At 47.0% G+C, this 17,485-nt stretch overlaps 1 protein-coding gene across 1 annotated transcript; it reads left to right on the forward strand.

Moving 5' to 3' along the window:
* Positions 1-1,539: 1,539 nt before the first annotated feature.
* Positions 1,540-16,258, forward strand: znf219 (zinc finger protein 219; the record flags this gene model as incomplete). Its single annotated transcript, XM_079215249.1, has 4 exons — positions 1,540-1,578; positions 10,502-12,839; positions 13,016-13,162; positions 15,063-16,258. 4 exons carry the CDS (start codon positions 1,540-1,542, stop codon positions 16,256-16,258), a joined length of 3,720 nt encoding a protein of 1,239 aa, XP_079071375.1.
* Positions 16,259-17,485: the final 1,227 nt, after the last annotated feature.

Genomic DNA, 17,485 nt, shown 5'->3' on the forward strand with positions numbered 1-17,485 from the left:
TTTTGGGTCAAACTGCCCCATTCACTTGCATGTTTGACCTGTAGAATGGAAAGTCTCCCTTTGTTCAACTTGAATCTGAATTTACGACTCAGACGTATATGAGCAGGTTTTTTTTGGAAGCCAATCGTGGTCTCCGGTACACGCAATTTACCCAAGAGCTACGTGGAAACTTAAAAAAAAAAAGCTCCAGTGCACATTTGCTGAAAATGAAAGTACCTACATGTATTAAAACATGTCTGGAGGGGATCTTTAAGACAATCTACTGTTTGGATCAGTCTCACCGCTCTCAGCCATGTTTCCCCTAAAAAAAAAAGAAACTAAAATGAACCCACTGGGCGCTATCTGAACACAGACAGAGTTAGCGACCAGCTGGTTAAAACTAAAAGTGAAATATCTAAAAGGAGAGTGAACATTGGACCTAAATTCAGGTGGTCAGAAACAGCACTTCAATGGGATGATGATGTCACTCCATGTGTGCTGGGGTTGTGAAGAGGCTAATGTTAACCAAGCCTACAACTTTTTTTTTTAGGGACTTTCTATTTTTTCAAAGGTGATACTAAAACTGTCCCCGAGAAATCTCTTCAGAAATGTTCACACCCCGTTAATGATGGGTCGACACCAGCGGGCCTTTTTTTAAACATATGACGTTCATTGGGGTTCGTGGGCTGGAGGAGGCGTTGCACCTGCCACAACTAAAACCTCTGGCAACTGGAAAAAGAAAAGTGGGTGTAGCGTTGTGTTTCTTTAAAGATCAGGACAACGTGAAACGATGTGTCAAGACATTATCTTCTCAGAGTGCTTTCACTTTTTAATGCTTTTTAAGTCTTTTACTTTTCTAAGGAAGTGATACTTTCACTGTTTTTCCCACTGCTGCTATTTTGGCCCGGGGACCCCCTGGAAACCCTCCCCTGGGGACTCCCGATGGTCCCCGGTCCTTATGCTGGGAACCCTTCATCCAAATATGTGCACTTTCTAGCTACCATTCCTGGAAGTGGCCATGTGCTTCCGGGGTGGCTCACCACAAACATCTAAACCAGCTCTCGTCCCTGTCACCACTTTTAACGCACTTCAATTGGTGTGAAACTTTTTTTTTCTTCCTCTTCTTTTTTTTTTTGGGTTCCCCCTCCTCTTCTCCTCCTTCCCGAAAGAAAAAAAAATGTCCCTCTAAAGTGTCAGCTACCCGCCACCCCAGATGCCATATTTAGGATACAAATGTGAAGAGATGACAGCGCTGTAAAATGGTGCCCGTGCCGAGATTATAATTAACATTTCCCAACCTACATCACTCTCCCTCCCACTTCTCCTCCGCTTTCTCCCTATTCACCCACTCCTGTGCAATAAATGGGGGGAAAAATGCAAGAAGAAAGGAGAGAAAGGGAGAAGGAAAAGAAAAGGAGGAGGAGAGAGTGAGAGAGAGAGAAGAGAGAGGGTGACCAAACGGAGGGAGGAGGGAGGGGGAAACGGCGTATGCTTGTATACAACCCTGATTTCCATTTTTTTCCCAACTCGTAATGTATTTAATTCAAGTGAAACGTAATCATGACGTGTCGTGTCATTAATCTCCTCGCCGCCTCTCCCGTAAGTACACTGAGTCTTTACTTTCAACATATATCCTATATCTTCATTTATCTCGCTAGATTTTATCCACCACTCTGTTGACATGGACACTTTTATGCACGGTGGCGTGGAACACCGGTGATGAAACATTTCCAAATTTGTTGAATTTATTGCGACTGTTGTTGCCTCTTTTTTCTTCTTCTTTCTTTCTCTCCACGAGCAACACACGGGGGTAATGGCCAATATAGTTGTTGTTGGGTTTTATTTGCAGTTTGGATGCGGGAGGCTGCGTGCGAGTGTGTGTGTGTCTGTGCGCGCGCGTGTGTGTGAGTGATTGGCATGAAGCATGTATGTATTGTATGTATCCGTGTGTGTGTGTGCATGCGAACCGCGCGCCCTCCGGAACACTTTTACGTGTGTGTCATGTATGTTAAGCCGGCGGATGTGCGCGCGTGGCCGACATGCATGTAGCCCCCTCGCGAGCTCTCCTATACAAGCACCCGTGACATGACAAAAAAAAGAATAATAAAAATAATAATACACGTAGAAACGCGCTGTTTCGCGGCGTCATTCGGCGAACACTCGGTGCAACATTTGGAATAAGTGGATTCGGCGAGTCGACGCGGAATTAAACGCGACTTTAAAATGGTTGCAAGAGCACGAAAAGTCCCCGGAGTGGTTCAAGATGCCCTTCTTTAAATTCGCGGAACTTTAAAGCAAGTTCTGGTCGCGAGCACTTCTTTCAACCCGCGCGAGGGGAACCAGTCGTGCAATGTCGGAGCCGTTACGACCTCTTCTTCTTTATCCCGTTTTAAACCTCTGGGAAGAAGAAGAAACCCAAAACGACGTTTGGTCCCCGTTAAAAAAAAAAGTAGCTTTTTTTTTTTTTTTTTTACTAAAAAAGAGGCACAAGTTCTCGGTGCGTAACGGAGCGGCTCGATAACCCGCAGACATATTGTCCAGGCGTGAAAAGTGGATTTTTTTTGTGTGTGTTGCCATGTTGGCGAGTTGATTTCCCCCAAAAAAAGAAGCGTCGTTTCGCGGGGTGGATGCGATTAGCTCGGCTAATTCTTTTGTTGGACACACATTAGGCATTGTGTAGTGCATTGTTTTCGAGATAAGCGGCGCCACTTTCATCTGGGATGTGCGCAAAAAAATAAATACAAAAACGCATCCTCGGGTTGCAACAGTGTCTTAAAAACGTCCCCCCCTTCCTCCTCCTCCTCCTCCTCCTCCGGAACCTTTTACTACGATGTTTACTACAAAGCGTTCACTTGTCCTAACATCACCTCCAGCGTCCACGAGCTCAGAAAGTAGCATAGCAAGTGTGGCATGTAGCCGTGTGTGCGTGAGAGCGTGCGTGCGTGTGCGTGTGTGTGTGTGAGTGAAACGTGTGTTGCCAAAATTGTCTTCTGGAACGAGAAGTTACCACGTTTCCAGCCCCGGTTTCCCGAAAAAAAAAAAAAAGCATACACAAAACAAAATGAACGTTTTTTTGTTGTTCGGGGCTGATGACGGATTTTGGGAGATTGGCAGAGGACTCGAGATGAAATCCATGATGGCACTTTCTTCCTCTCGTCCTCGCACACTCGTCTTTTCCCCTCCCTTAATCTTTTGTATAGAAAATTTACGAACAAAATGGAGCAGGGGAGAGAGCGATAGATAGGCTGACATGACACGCACGCGCCACCCCCGACTTCTCCAAACTACATCCCACTGTTTAGGATTTTTAAATCGCATTTTTTTTTTTTTTTTTTTTTGGTGTGGAAGCGGCGACTATTCGCGGGGCACCATCTGCTCGCGGGGGTTAATCTCTCTCTTTTTTTTTCTTTTTAGTAGCGGGAGGGGTGTGTGTTTATTAGTGCATTGTTTGTTGATGGTTATTTATTTCATTAATGTGCCTCTAATTGAGATGGCCGCGAGAGAGAAGAGGGGAAAGAGCGACTGAAAATGGTTGCACGTTATTGACGCACATCACAGGGTTGAGGAGGACATTCCTCCTGAGATAAGGCGCAGACCAAAGATCCTGTCGCCTTTTCCTGTCCAATGGAAGATGTTTAGTGATCCTGAAATGGCCTATATATATATATATATATATATATATATATATATAAATAAATCCACCCTAAATGTCACACTTTTGAGAGCATAGTGGAAGTAGGTTGACATTGCCGGCTCGTCCTATAAGAGACTCTTTTTTTTCATTTTTTTTTTTTACACATTCTCAAAATACACCTAAACTACATTATATCATAAAACACATCCTGTGAGCTGAAAGTAGACCATCTATAACATAAATGTGCAGATTTATTTATATTTAGTGATCACCGATGCCACTTAAATCTCATCCTCGTCCAGGACTAATAAAACAAGCGTCTCCGTGACACGGAAAACTCAACCTGAGGAGCGTCACCTCCGCGGGGGAACGTCTTACTTCCGGAATACAAAGATGACAATTTGTGCGCCGTAAACGCCTGTCAGGAACACCGGCCCCCATGTCAGAAAGAGTCTAATGGCTCTGCCTCATTCAGACTTCTCTGATGCTTGTTGTGCTCAAGTAGTATCCTCCTCCTCCTCTTCCTCCCCACCTTTGTACATACTGTACTGTGACATACACCCCATCCAGGTGGCTCTTGGGGAAGGGATTGTATGTGAGGGAGAAAGAGACGGGGAAAGGGAGAGGAGTGTAGCACCAATCAAGGCTTCTGATTGATATAATTGGGTCATTAGTGCGCTGCGGGAGAGGCACCTGCTTGCCCTCGGTTAGGGAGAAGCTACTGCATTGTGACATTTTGAGACTGCCGAGAGTTCTGCTGCCTGCCTGGGATTAGAGTGTATTTAGAGCACCGGGGTCTTACTTAAATAGTACGCCGCTTGTGCCACTTGTGTTGAGTTCGCAGGCCAGTTCCAAACTCTTTTTTTTTTTTTTATTTGATTTTTTTTCCGCCAGTGAGATTGGACAGGTAAGGTGGCTCAGACCCGGCGTGCGTTTGGCCTTGGAAGCCGAGTCAAAGCGAGCTGAGCTAAGCGGGTCACGGCGGTGGGGAGGGGGGAGCGCTGTGAGTCAAGAGCAAAAAATATAGATCACCAAGAGACGGCGAGCCTGAAGGTTAGCGAGAGAGGCGGAGTATTAATAAGGAGCCGAAGCTCCCGTCCACTCACACCTTTCGGACATTTTCTTCCAGGTCTGACTGTAGGAGGTGAGAAAGAAAGGTTTTACAACTATTTCTGGCACTTTTCAACCGAGTGCAACTCCAATAAGTCCGTTATCTCCATATTTAAACCTTTATCTCGGCCTTTTCCGTCCCGCCATTCGGCGCAGCTATGAACACGTTGGCTTTCCATATACCGTCACCTTAACCCTCCCGTTGTCTTGGGGTCAAAATGACCCGTCAACACACACACACATACATATACACGGGTCATTTTGACCCCAAGACAATGGGGGTTAAGCATCGAAACCAGCGACAGAGAAGTTCCTTCCCGGCCCACATCCGACCCACCCGGTGCCCTTGAGCAAGGTTCATCGCCACGAATTCCCCCTAGAGGTGTGGATCCAAGTGCCGACACGGCCATTTGCCTGTGTACATACAGTAGAAGTGTCATCGAGTGTGAAACAAGTTTTTACTAAGAAAGAGAACATGTGCTCTGTGCAAATTCCCCCCCAGGAGCTGAATAAAGAATCGACTCGTGTTTCAACGTTTGAAATGTGTCTCTGTAGGTGCTCACATGTTCTGATATACGTGTGATGCACATGTCCCACAAGGAGGTCACCATGCCGGGGTCAGCTGGGGGCTTGTGGGTAGTGGGCGTTTTGGCTCAAGGGGACGGGGTGGTTTTCGGTCCACCCATTTTAGATTTTCTGATTGAGAAATGAAAAGACAACGTGTAGGCGTTTGTTCCACCTGTGGGATGCGTGCCTGCCCTCTTCCTTTTGCTTTTTTTTCTCTCTCTCTCAACCCCTGCAGGTGATCTTCAGTGTGCACAGATAAGCCTTTTAGAGAGAACACATCCAGTGATTTGCTTTTGACATTTGCATGCTCCCGAAAGCAATTCTTCTCCTTAAAGGCCTCAATCCTGTAATCCTGAAAGAGACGAGTCAGTCGGCGCCCCCGCTCATCGGTTTAGACACTCGGAACGTCTCTCCGCCGCGTTTACGACGTTCGTAAGTGACGGGCTTGCGTTCGACAAAGAGCTTGAGAGGAGGACGGGGAGCGGAGGGAGAGGTCGAGGGGTCAGGCAGCAGGAAACGGTGAGAGAGCAGTAGGACGGCGTTACATTAAGTAGAGGAGGAGCCTCCTCGAACGTTTTTCCGATCCAAAAGATCGATACGTCGCCATTCGAAGGGCCCGAAAAAAGCACCACGGGTGCCTGCGGTTTTGTTTCCCGAAGCAGAAGTGAGCGCTTTGATAGCAACGTTACTGCCACTCTCTGACCCAACAGTGATTTAAAAAAAAAAAAAAAAGTTTCAATCCACCAGTCACATCTTAATAGGAGGCTCAGTGGGAGACGTTCCTTACTTATCGCTGCTGAAGAGGAGGAGGAGGAGGAGGAGGAGGGGGGAGAGTGCCAGCCAGACAAAGTTGGAGCGAGGCAGGGAGTGAAGCAGGGGGTTCAGGGAAAGGTGAAGTAAAGGAAATGAATACCGTCTGTGGGGAAGTTCGCCACGTGACCACGCGATAAAAACCACAGGACCACATAGCGCTGTGCCGCACGGAGAGCGGACTCCCCGCTCTCCGCCTCCTTTCAGCTGCTCATCCTCTCTTTCAGAGGCGCTCTTTTATTTTTTTTTTGTGGTCAGTTTCTTTAAAACACCCACTTATCCCCAAAGGACACCTCGGCTCGCACTCGCTTCATCACATGAGAGTTCAAGTTAATGCAGCTGGAAGAAAGGTATCACTTGTGAGGATTTCGCTGACACACACACACACACACACACACACAGCCTCCAGATAGAGTGTTCACTTTACGCCCTCTGGGCCCAGGCCGGAGACCTTGGAGGTGCCTATTTTTAGGCCCGTGGAGGAGGACGTGTGCAACAAACACACACATACTGGCCCAGATAAGAAGACAAAAGTAGATGGTGTGTACTCTTTTCACTCATCCCTCCCCCCTAAGGGGTCACAAAATAAATTGAGACGATTAGCAAGCTTGGAAAGAGTAAATCGCACATTTACGATGCAGAAATTGATGCTTATTTTTTTCTATTCCGCCTTCTCGTCAGATCTTTTTTCTTCTTCTTTTTCTCGTGATATGGTGCAGCCCTCCATCAATTATGAAGACCATTAACATGAAACAACCTAAGCAGGGCAAATCACACTCTTAAGAGCCCACAGACTTAATTATGCAAACTGTGACGAGTGGCTGCAAGTATGTTTTTGCTCGGCTATAAAGGCAAACAAGCCAACGAGGAGCAGGACGCAATACGCACTCCCTCGTAAAAGCACTGCCTGTAACGTCATGTCGTTAATGTAAAGCAGAGCAGGTAGAGTACTTCCTGCCCACACACACACACAGAGAGTAAAAAAAAAAAAACACTAAGTGAAAGGTGTTCACACCCTTGTGTTCACAATTATGGTGTGTGGCGTTCCGGCGTGTACAGACATGCACTAACTGCCTTCACAATAAATGCGGTACCACTCGGTGGATATTTACACAATGACATCAAAACCCCCCAAAAATAAACTTGTCTGAACATATTTTGCTCCTACTCCCTCCGCAACTATTTATCATGGATGTGATGTATGACTCAGCACCCCCCCCCCCACACACACACACACACACACATTCCTTATACTCGACACACACCTTGTAGCAGGTTTTTCTTTGACCGCCGTCATAAAAACTCATTTCCAGTGAAGGTAATTCAGTATTTTACATCAGTTATCTCAGTGGCCGCAAAGTTACTCTGCAATTACAGTAATGACACCATCATGGTGATGCTTAACACAACAAGGATATGCTCTTAAGCTGTCATTACCGTGAGAACAGCGCTCATTTCAGGGTCAGAGCAAAAGGAGGGGTGAAGAAAACCTATAAAAGAGCAGTTTAATGCAGTTTAATATGTTTTTTTCTTCTTCTTTGACCATACTTTATGTATTTCACATCACGCCTGACTGCATGATGTTGGTGGGTCACGTTTCCATGATGATCTTTTACAGGGAATTACGCTTGTTTTCCCAACATAATTCAGCCAATTCGGTATTTCAACGCAAAAATCAATGCGACTTTACTCCAGATTCCTCCTTGCCGCACGCACCGGCCCTTTGTACGTCTTTTAAACGTGACTTAACCTCACCAAGCGCCATTTCTGAGCACAATCGCAGACACGAGTGCTCAAATATGCAGATTGAAAATTGATTTGCATTTGTCGGTAATGTGGACAAATGCGTCTCCGACCATGTCCGGAGTGTTTTTTTTCACTATAGGATGCTGCTTTTCTCGCTTCATTAACACCTGGGTTCCGTGTGCTTCGGCTCCACCTGATCCCAATCTGATTATTTGCCCCCCTTTCCCCTGCATCCACTGCTGCACCTTATCTCCTCTCCATCTATCCAAATGTCCTTTATTGGCACGACAGGGCGACGGCCACCATCGCGGCGGAACAATGCATTGTGATGGTGATATTCATGTTATGATAATGCCGGCAGATACATTGAGCGGCTCCTGTGTCTCCCCTCTGTCGGTCTGGGTGTATATTTGTGTGTTGACTTTTCAAATGGTTTCTGAATCTGTTGTTCTCTCTTCATGTTATGCCCCAGCCCGCCACTCCACCGCTCTGATTCCTCTCCCCTCCTCTGTTCCAGCATGTCTGCCTCTTCACCCTATTTTTCTTTTTCCCCTTTCCCCTCAACACCACGCTGGCAATCGCATTAAATCATTTTCATTCACATGGCTTCTGACGATGTTTTTTTTTTTTCTTCTTCTCCCCTCTTCCTCTTGTGCTGCCCAGTTTGTAACGGCACTGTATGTTTCTCTCCGTCTCTCTCTTTCTTTCCCTCTGTCTGCCTCCTTTCTCATTTTTGCTCTTCGCCATGTTGGCAGGGCCCAATCTACCAGCTGATATCAGCATTCCCTGGCACTCTGCCAACTGGCAACACTGCAGGAGAGAGAGAGAGGGAGAGAATGAAAGAAAATTAGTGAATAATGGACGGAGGGGGGGAGCGAGAGAATGAGAGGGGGATGGGAGGAGTGTGAATCGGGGAAAGAAAGACAGAGGGGAAAGAAAGACGGGGTGAGAGAGAACAATAATGGTGGATTAAGAAAAGGACTGTGTGAGTGTGTGTCTGTTGTCGGGTGCGTGAGTGTGTGTGTTTATGTGATTGATATGGTGTGATATCCCTGTGAGTCATAGCTGAGCTAAAATGTCAACTGGCTACATGAGAATCTCTTTGTCATCCAGGCTTAGTGACACACACACACACATACACACACACACACACACACATACACATACAGAAATCCAACTGATCATATAAACACATATGTGACCATGAACACAAATATGGGCGACACACCTGCGAGCACAGATGTTCCATTGTTTTGCCACAATGATTGATGACCTTTTGTTTAGTTGTGGGCGCCTCTGCTGCTTCTCAACTCCACCAAATGATGGACGGAAAAAAACAAACAGCCGATGTGCATAAATCCAGTCTAACTGATGCAAAGTGCTGTGCACTGGAAATATTTGGGTGTGTGAGCGTGCTCGGCCAAAATGCTTGTGTTGTTCAATATGCTGTATATCACACTTTACATTTCAGCTGACTGTGTGATCTGGGCTGACGGCTGCAGTACAGGCGACACAATGAGCACATTCGTGCATTACTTAAACAAGTAGCCATGACTAAGCAGTGTAGGGGTCAAAGCACCACACCCAGGCGATAGATGTAACAAACATGTTTTGTGTTTAAGTGCGTGCATAATGTCTGTGTGTGACTGTGTGTGTGTGTGTGTGTGTGTGTATGCAGTCTTGATTTAAGCAAAAAAAGCTGCTACTGTATGAGTGCACAGGAAGGGTGTGTGGGGAAGTCAAAACATCGCGCCCATCCTGTTTGGGACAGTCCATGTCCTGTGGTGGTGCCCTTAACTCCTAGAGACACACACACAGACACACACAGACAGACAGAGATACACGCCGATGGACATTCACACTCCGGCTAATCATCCCATATGTGCCGACAGTATGCCGGAGCGCATTGTGAACAGTTGCAGGAGGCAGAACAGGTGCACACCTGTTACACATTCAAGCGCACGCACACACCCACGCAAACTGAAGAGTGACTGAAGATCAAATGGAGACTCGCTTTGTGCTTCACGTTAAATGCATTCAAAACGCACGCGAAACGGTGCTGTAATTAGTGTGCGTTATTTTCTGTGCCATTAGAATTTATCTCTGCAAATGTTTTTTTTTATAACCCAGTTCATCTCTCCGTTTAAAAAAAAAACATTTACTCCTACATTGACACTGATATTGCTAATTTAGGCAAATAAAGTATTTAGTTAGATAATATCTTTAGTAATATACTAAACTGTTTTTTTTTTTAAAAACTGGCAGCAATTCAATTCACGATTAAATTGAAAATAACTCATGTTTAAGTTTCTCATTCATCATTTTTTTGCTTGCTTTTGTCCCCAGAAAATTAAAGGAGAAGGCTGCCACAGAAGTGTGTCCCCCGTCAGCCAAGACACTAAAGAATGGCATAACATCACACACACTTCTGGTAATTCTCTACTGATCTCATACACACACAGTGCATATACAAATAGATACATATGAACCTGTTGGGCAACCTAAAACCATTTGATTATGTCTATTTATTCACCATTTTTCACATCTGGTCGAGGTCATGTTGCAGTTGAAGATACTCCTCTAGCTTTTTAAAGTGGTCACACTTAAGTCATCAGTTCCACTCACTGTCTGTCTTCTGTGTTTTTGTACTGACAGAGGATGGATTCTCCGCCGGAGTGTGTGTTGTCTCTTTCTTGTGAGCATCCCCAGTCTCCTCCAACGCTGCCATCCCTGGACCACAGCCCCCAGGCATCTTCACCTCACACACAACTATCTCTACCTGACAGCCCCATAGTCCTGCCCATCCACAGCCCCGAACCGTCCCCTCAGAGCCCGGACACCACGCCTTATTTCCCCCTCTCTCCCTTCCCCCTCCACCAGGACACCAACAACAATCACCACGACGTTGATGAGGAAGATGACGAGGAAGGGCTGGATGGACTTCCACTGTCCCCGGCAGTGGCTCTGTTCCCCGGAGGACGGGGTTTGGACGCCTCTCCACCGGCCACACCATCGGCGCCACTCCTTGGGTTTGGAGCCCTGGAGCTGGCCCTCTCATCCGGGCAGAGTGGCAACTGCAACGATGAGCTAGACTTACAGCTGTTCCAGAAAGATACTGTTACCAGGGCGATACCTGGAGTGGGAGGGGCTTCACCAGGGCCTGCGCTCAGGTTCCCCTGTCATGTATGCGGTAAGAGATTCAGATTCCAAAGCATTTTGTCTCTTCATGCCCGAGCGCACAGTCTGGACCGAGACCGCCGAGCTTCGGCCCTGTACCGGACTGGGCTCCCTTCAGCACCCCTAAAGCAGCACCTGAAAATCCAACAGAACCACAAAGACTTAGTCCAGAATCACCGAGGTCACCCAAACCAGCGTATACTGCCAGGGACACTTATCCAGCATCTTACAGAGGAAGAGGATGTTGATAGTGAGGTCAAAGGTCTAGATGACGGCCTACAGACAGACCACAACCCAAACTTCTTACTGGATGACAGCACACCATTGACCCCTCCACTTACAGAGGATCCTGTATCCGTGACTCCTCCCTATTCTTCTACCCTCGGGGAGGGTGTGTCTACTCCTATAGCGCCTACGTTTCGCTGCCATGCCTGCAAAGGAAAATTCCGCACGGCTTCGGAGTTGGCGCGCCATGTCCGCATTCTCCACAATCCGTATAAATGCACTCTTTGTCCCTTCTCTGCCAGCCAAGAAGAGAGCCTTGCATCTCACTTGCAGGAGTTCCACCCTTCCCCCGATGTACCTGCTCTGCCACCAGCCTTCAATTCCAGGCTGGTCATTGCAACCCCTGATACTCCCGTGCCCACCCCGACCCATACCCCAGCCCCGGCCCCAACCCCAAGTACCCCGCCGGTGACAGCAGCAGCCACAGCGGCTGCGTCCCCGCCAGTGCCAGCATTTCGCTGTGAAGTTTGTGGACAGCGGTTTACCCAATCTTGGTTCCTGAAGGGACACATGCGGAAGCACAAGGACTCCTTGGACCATAAGTGCCAGGTATGCGGCCGTGGCTTCAAAGAGCCTTGGTTCCTCAAAAACCACATGAAAGTACATCTCAACAAGCTTGGGCTGAAAGCCGGGCTGGGAACCCTTGGGGGACCGGGAGGTTCAGACCAACAAGGCAAAGGCGCTGCTAGTAATCAGTCTCTCAACGCCCTCTATTCAAGCCTCCTTCTGGCCCAGCAAAGAGGCGGTAGAGGTGGACAAGGACGATCAGAAACTGGAGGAAGAATGGGGATGGGCTCAAGCAAGTCAGCCATCCTGGGCTACCTGGGATTGCCCATCGATGGCAGTGGGGCTAGCTGCATGGAGAGACTTCAAGCAGTGGCTCAGGTGGCAGAGATGGGAAATGGTGGTGGTAGTGGCGGCGGCTTTGGCGGCTCAGGACTAGGGGACCCCGGAAGAGGAGGGGGAGCAACTAGAGGAGGGGGCACGGGTGAAACTACTTCATTAGTTTCAGAAGGAGGTGACCAGGCAACTTGGTGGCAGCTGGTGGCTCGCAGCCTGGCAGTAGCTCAGCAACAGCAGCAGCAACAGCAGCAGCAGAGGCCCCAACAGCGAGGCCAGCAGCAAAGCCAACGAGGCCCAGCGAGGAACTCCGTGATCACAGAGGCCGACCAAGTCAGGGCCTACCTCGGAGGCCTGGATCCAAGAGAAGAGTCTGGCGGAGCAGGAGGGCCATGGGAATGCCCGGACTGTGGAAAGCTATTCCGCAGCTTGCAGCAGGTGGTGGTTCATGCTCGCGTTCACACTCAGAGGCCTCTGAAAGGAGGCGGCGGCGAAGAGGAAGGGAGCGGTAGCCGTAGAAGAGCAGGGCCTGGAAGAGGAGGCGGCAGTGAAGTGAGACAGGAAGCTCAGCTCCACGGTGGTGAATCCCAACAAGCAGGAGAAGTGAGGCAAGAATCCAAACTGCACAGTGGTGGATCACAACAAGCAGGGGCAGCTGCAGGGTTCCACTCTGTCATCTCCAGCTTCAAAGGTACCATCGCATGTGCTTTTTCTCTGCCTTGTCTTTTGGGTTATTTGTTTGCGCCCATGTAACATATGTTACTTTCACAAGAGTACTTTATTTTCATTCTGTTTTCTGTTGTAAAAACAAGCTCTCGTAGGGCCCTTCACACCCGCGGTTATCTTTACATTTCTCTCCACTTGCAGGAGAAAATGGCTTGACAGCAGTCTCCTCCATACCTTCAGTTCCCACCAGGGAGCGAGTGCGTGGTAGAGGGATAAAAGACTGCCCCTACTGTGGTAAAGCCTTCCGCTCTTCACACCATCTCAAAGTGCACCTGAGAGTTCACACAGGTGAGAAACTGCTGTGAGTTTAACAAACCACATTTACTTTTTTAGCCTTTATAAATCCCTGGAAAGGTTTCATTGAGCATCCTCGCTTCGGCAGTGCTACCTTTTTTCTTTTTTACACATTCACCCCAGAGAGCTGGCCAGCGCTAATCATAGCCCTCTAACTGCAGGCAACCGAGCAGCCCCACTGGAGCAACTCCTGGTTAAGTGCCTTGCTAAAGGGTATATTAACGGTAGCTTCAGAGGAAAAATCAAGCCACTCCAGGGATTAAATAAGGTTAAATCTTTGTAAAAAGCTCACTTCTCTCACTAGCCAGTAACCTCACCCCCAATGAAAAGAAGCAATGTATATATTAGATTTTTTTTTGAAAATAGGACAATTTATTCTATTAGTTGATTTGAACTCTAATTTGTGCAACATTGATATGGTTTGTTTGAGCTATTTTTTAAGTTGACTATAACGATTTTTGCGTAAGCATCAAGACATAAAATATATGCTCACAGATTTCTCCATAATAGCAATTTTGGCTTTAATCTTTCTGAGATTCACATTCTCTGATCTTGTCTTTGAAGCAAGTGAATCTCTAATTGTTCTCCTTAAATTTACATCAAATACTATCTTAATAATTCCGACTGTAGAACAGACACGCGGCGCTATCCAACATACTCTAACCGGCTTTTCCAAGACTTAAAAAAAACACAAAAAGAATAACAAAAATGAAAAGAACCGTATATTAAATTTCTGGTGACTTTTTATGAAAATTGGGAACTCTCACAGCACTCGCTCACGCTCTTAATTAATTATCCATATTCATAAGACTTTATCAGCATGAGTCATTGCCATTTTTTATTTCTCGCTTTCTTCGCTTGATGTATTTGATCAAAATGAAGACCCGTCTTCCAGTTTCTGAGATGCCACCAATCCCCAGAAACTGGGAACTGGAGCACATCCAAGTCTTTCCAGCAAGACGGTGCCCAAAATGCATTCAATGAAATCTATTTAATATTGCCATTATGAATAATTGTCTATAGCTGACAGGACCCATCACATCACAGCTGTATTATTCACGATAGCGTACAGCTCTTTTCATCATGCACTATTGCTTCTCTGTGGCATCAAGTGATTACCGCATGGTCAGTAATTTAAGTGAAGGCATCAAATTGTAATAATACTCTTGATATTACTGTGCTCTTGAGATTATTGCTCCCAGAGACTTCCGTTGCGTTTGTTTTTCTCCAGAAACAAAATGTTAATACTTGTGCATCTGCATCTGCGATCACCAACAGAGCTGTTTTCTTTGTGTGTTCGTTTTTTCATGCGAATAAGATAATTTATGCTTTTCATACGTAATGCATTTCCTGCTGTTGATATGTCTCCAGCATGATGCCCCCTCCTCTTTATCTCTCCCAGCAGTGTCATTTTCAATCAGTGATGAAATACTGCCATCTCCCTTTAACATGCATAATTACATCTCCCACTGTTTAAAAGGACCATACCAGTTATTTTGCAAGTTACTGCTGACCATTTTTAATAAATGCTCAAGTGTTACAGATTTTCTTTTTTGACTTTTCAGACATCTAATGTCTTATAATCATTTATTATGATATGAAAATTATACATTATATACATTAGCAAGCTCTACAAGCTTGCCTATCATGTGTAGATATATATATATATATATATATATATATATATATATATATATGTTACATGTGTACTATTACATTAGTGTTTTTGCTAAATGGTTTGCACTAATATAAAGTGTATATGATTTGTTGTAAATGAGCTAAAACATGCAAAGTCAGTGGTCTCTTTAAGCCTCACCTGTAGGTTAGCTGCTACTTTAGTTAATACTCCAAAACTGTTTCCCCAATCTTGTTTTGTTCCTCTCATCTTCTTTAGGCGAGCGACCCTACAAATGTCCCCACTGTGACTATGCGGGTACCCAGTCGGGCTCGCTGAAGTACCACCTCCAGCGGCACCACAGGGAGCAACGCAACGCCTTGTCAGCCTCCTCCAATTCCTCCTCCAGTGGCCTCACCTCCACCATCAACAGTCTGACCTCTGGAACCTCTGGGCTGGCCAAGCAGCGCCGATCCCAGCCAAACCACTGCCCCGTCAACCGAAGCCCGACCGACACCCCCGCCTCTCGGGCCAACAGCCAGCAGTCTTGGCTCCTGGGTCTCCCGGACCAGCGGGACCATCGTAAGACCTTGGCGGCTCTGAGGGATGTCGACTTGGAGACCCAGTACCGATATCTGTCTGGGGTGATGGGGGCCCTTTACCAAGGCGGAATGGACGGAGGCTGGATCAGGGAGTCTCCCCCACCCAAGGCTCCTAAAGTGTCCCGCCGTAAGCCCCTTACCACCAGCCGAATGGTTCAGCCGCCCAACGACAAGGAAGGGCCTGCGCCTTCAACCCATGAGGGGGGTTTTGAACCCCTGGATCTGTCTCGCCGCCCCTCACCTGGCCTCGGAGGCATGGAGGAGGATGGAGGCCTGAGCTTAGGGGAGGGAGGAGGTGTTGGCGGTGGGGATGGCGTTGAGGATAGTTCAATCGGGGTCAAGCTGAGCCAGTGTTTGTTCTGCCCTTTCCGCACGTCCTCAGCGGAGCTGATGGCCATGCACCTCCAGGTCAACCACACCAGTAAGTCCAGGCGCAAAAGAGCCCCTTCTACCCCATTGGATGATGAGGGAGCCCCAAAGGCAGCCAAGCCCCGGACGGATCACTCCGATCTCGACTCTCTGACAATATGGAGGCATGTGACCGGGTCCGAGTCCCAGGCACCCCTGGGGGAATGGTCCTCAAGGCAGGCCAAGACCCTGAACGGGCTCTCTGAGGACACGCATGACCATCTGGACGACATCCTCGACCACCCAGACAAGGCTTCGGCGTCCAAGAATGTCAGAGGTGGTCTGGCACTCCAGGGAAAGATGGAGGGGGATGAGGAGGAGCAAGAGGAGGAATTGGAAGAGAATTTGGAGAACAGCAGCCTGGAGGATTCAGAGGACCAGGACCTGAGGATGTCCCTCGCTCTTTCACCAGCCCTGAGCTCCATCCACATGTTGGGAGAGGAGGAAAGAGTCTTCACAGATTAAAATGCTTCGTTTGGGATGACACCATTCAAGTTGGAGGGTCGGGTTCAATGTTTTCAACTCCATTCAACACAGAATTGAAGAAACGGACGAAGGATTCTTGACTCCAGGGGTTTTGGAAAGAGCAAGAGAAACATCACAGCTGTTATTTTCCTTCGGACTCGTCTACTTCGGTTCCGACAGTGTGGTCATCCTCAAAATAAACTTCCTGTACAAGAGAGCATCGATGCATCTATTCAGGATTTTATCGGCCACTTTATCCTTTTTTTTCTTTTTTCTCAAGCTTCACTCCAAGAGGATTTTTAAGGCGATCTCCTACGTGATGAATGAAAGGAACACGTATTAAGACCTCTGAGGCATCATTCCACACGCATTCATTTCCCACCAATAATGGACTGTTTATTCAAGACTACTACACTGACGAGGCTGAAGCCAGCTGTGAAGAGACACTCTCCTGACAGACCGCAGAATGGTTTGAAACCTCAAACTTCAAGTTCCTCCTCCACCCACACAAATGTGGAGGAAAGTTGAGTCTCGAAAGGTTTCAAGCTGTGAACCTCAGCTAAGCTATTAGGTATTAATTTAAGGCACGAGGTAACCGTGCTTTCCCTCGACAATATATCACTGCCTTGTTTGTCTGAAAAGTGTTTCTACGCGATTGTCCTAAAGAAAAACAGAAAGAAACGTTTGTAACATGTTTATTTTTATTTCAGTTAGTGCCTGTTCGTGTGCGTCGTCGAGAGAGTCTCCGGTGCTCCTGCACATCGAGGCTCTGATAGGTCATTCATTTTATCTGAATATACAGTTTAAAACAATTTAAGTACAGTATATTTGTTCAAAGTGGTTCTAGGGTGTTGTGAATAGTTAAGTTGTAAAAGAGATGCTACGTCGTAGCGTGTTGTACTCGACACAGGCGGCAGATGTTTGTGGCTCAGCTTGAAAAGAAAACGACAAAAAAACAAAATCGGTGATATCGATAAATGCGATGATATAAGTTAAAGGCTGAGCGATACGAAGGGGTCAAAGTTTAAAAAAATTCTGTGTTTACAATGCGTGGAAAAGAACAAAAACTCGGAGCGGGAGTCTGTTCGAGTCCCTCCCCCGGACACAATCAACTGACACGCCCCTTTTTAAAGAGACAGAGACTCGGCAACTGTGTCCAAAAAAAAGGAACGATACAAGGTAGAGAACGAGAAAGAAAGCCGTACCTCTGCCAAACAGGACTCAATC

Source organism: Taurulus bubalis (genome assembly GCF_910589615.1).
Source record: "Taurulus bubalis genome assembly, chromosome: 3".
Classification (NCBI taxonomy): Eukaryota; Metazoa; Chordata; class Actinopteri; order Perciformes; family Cottidae; genus Taurulus; species Taurulus bubalis.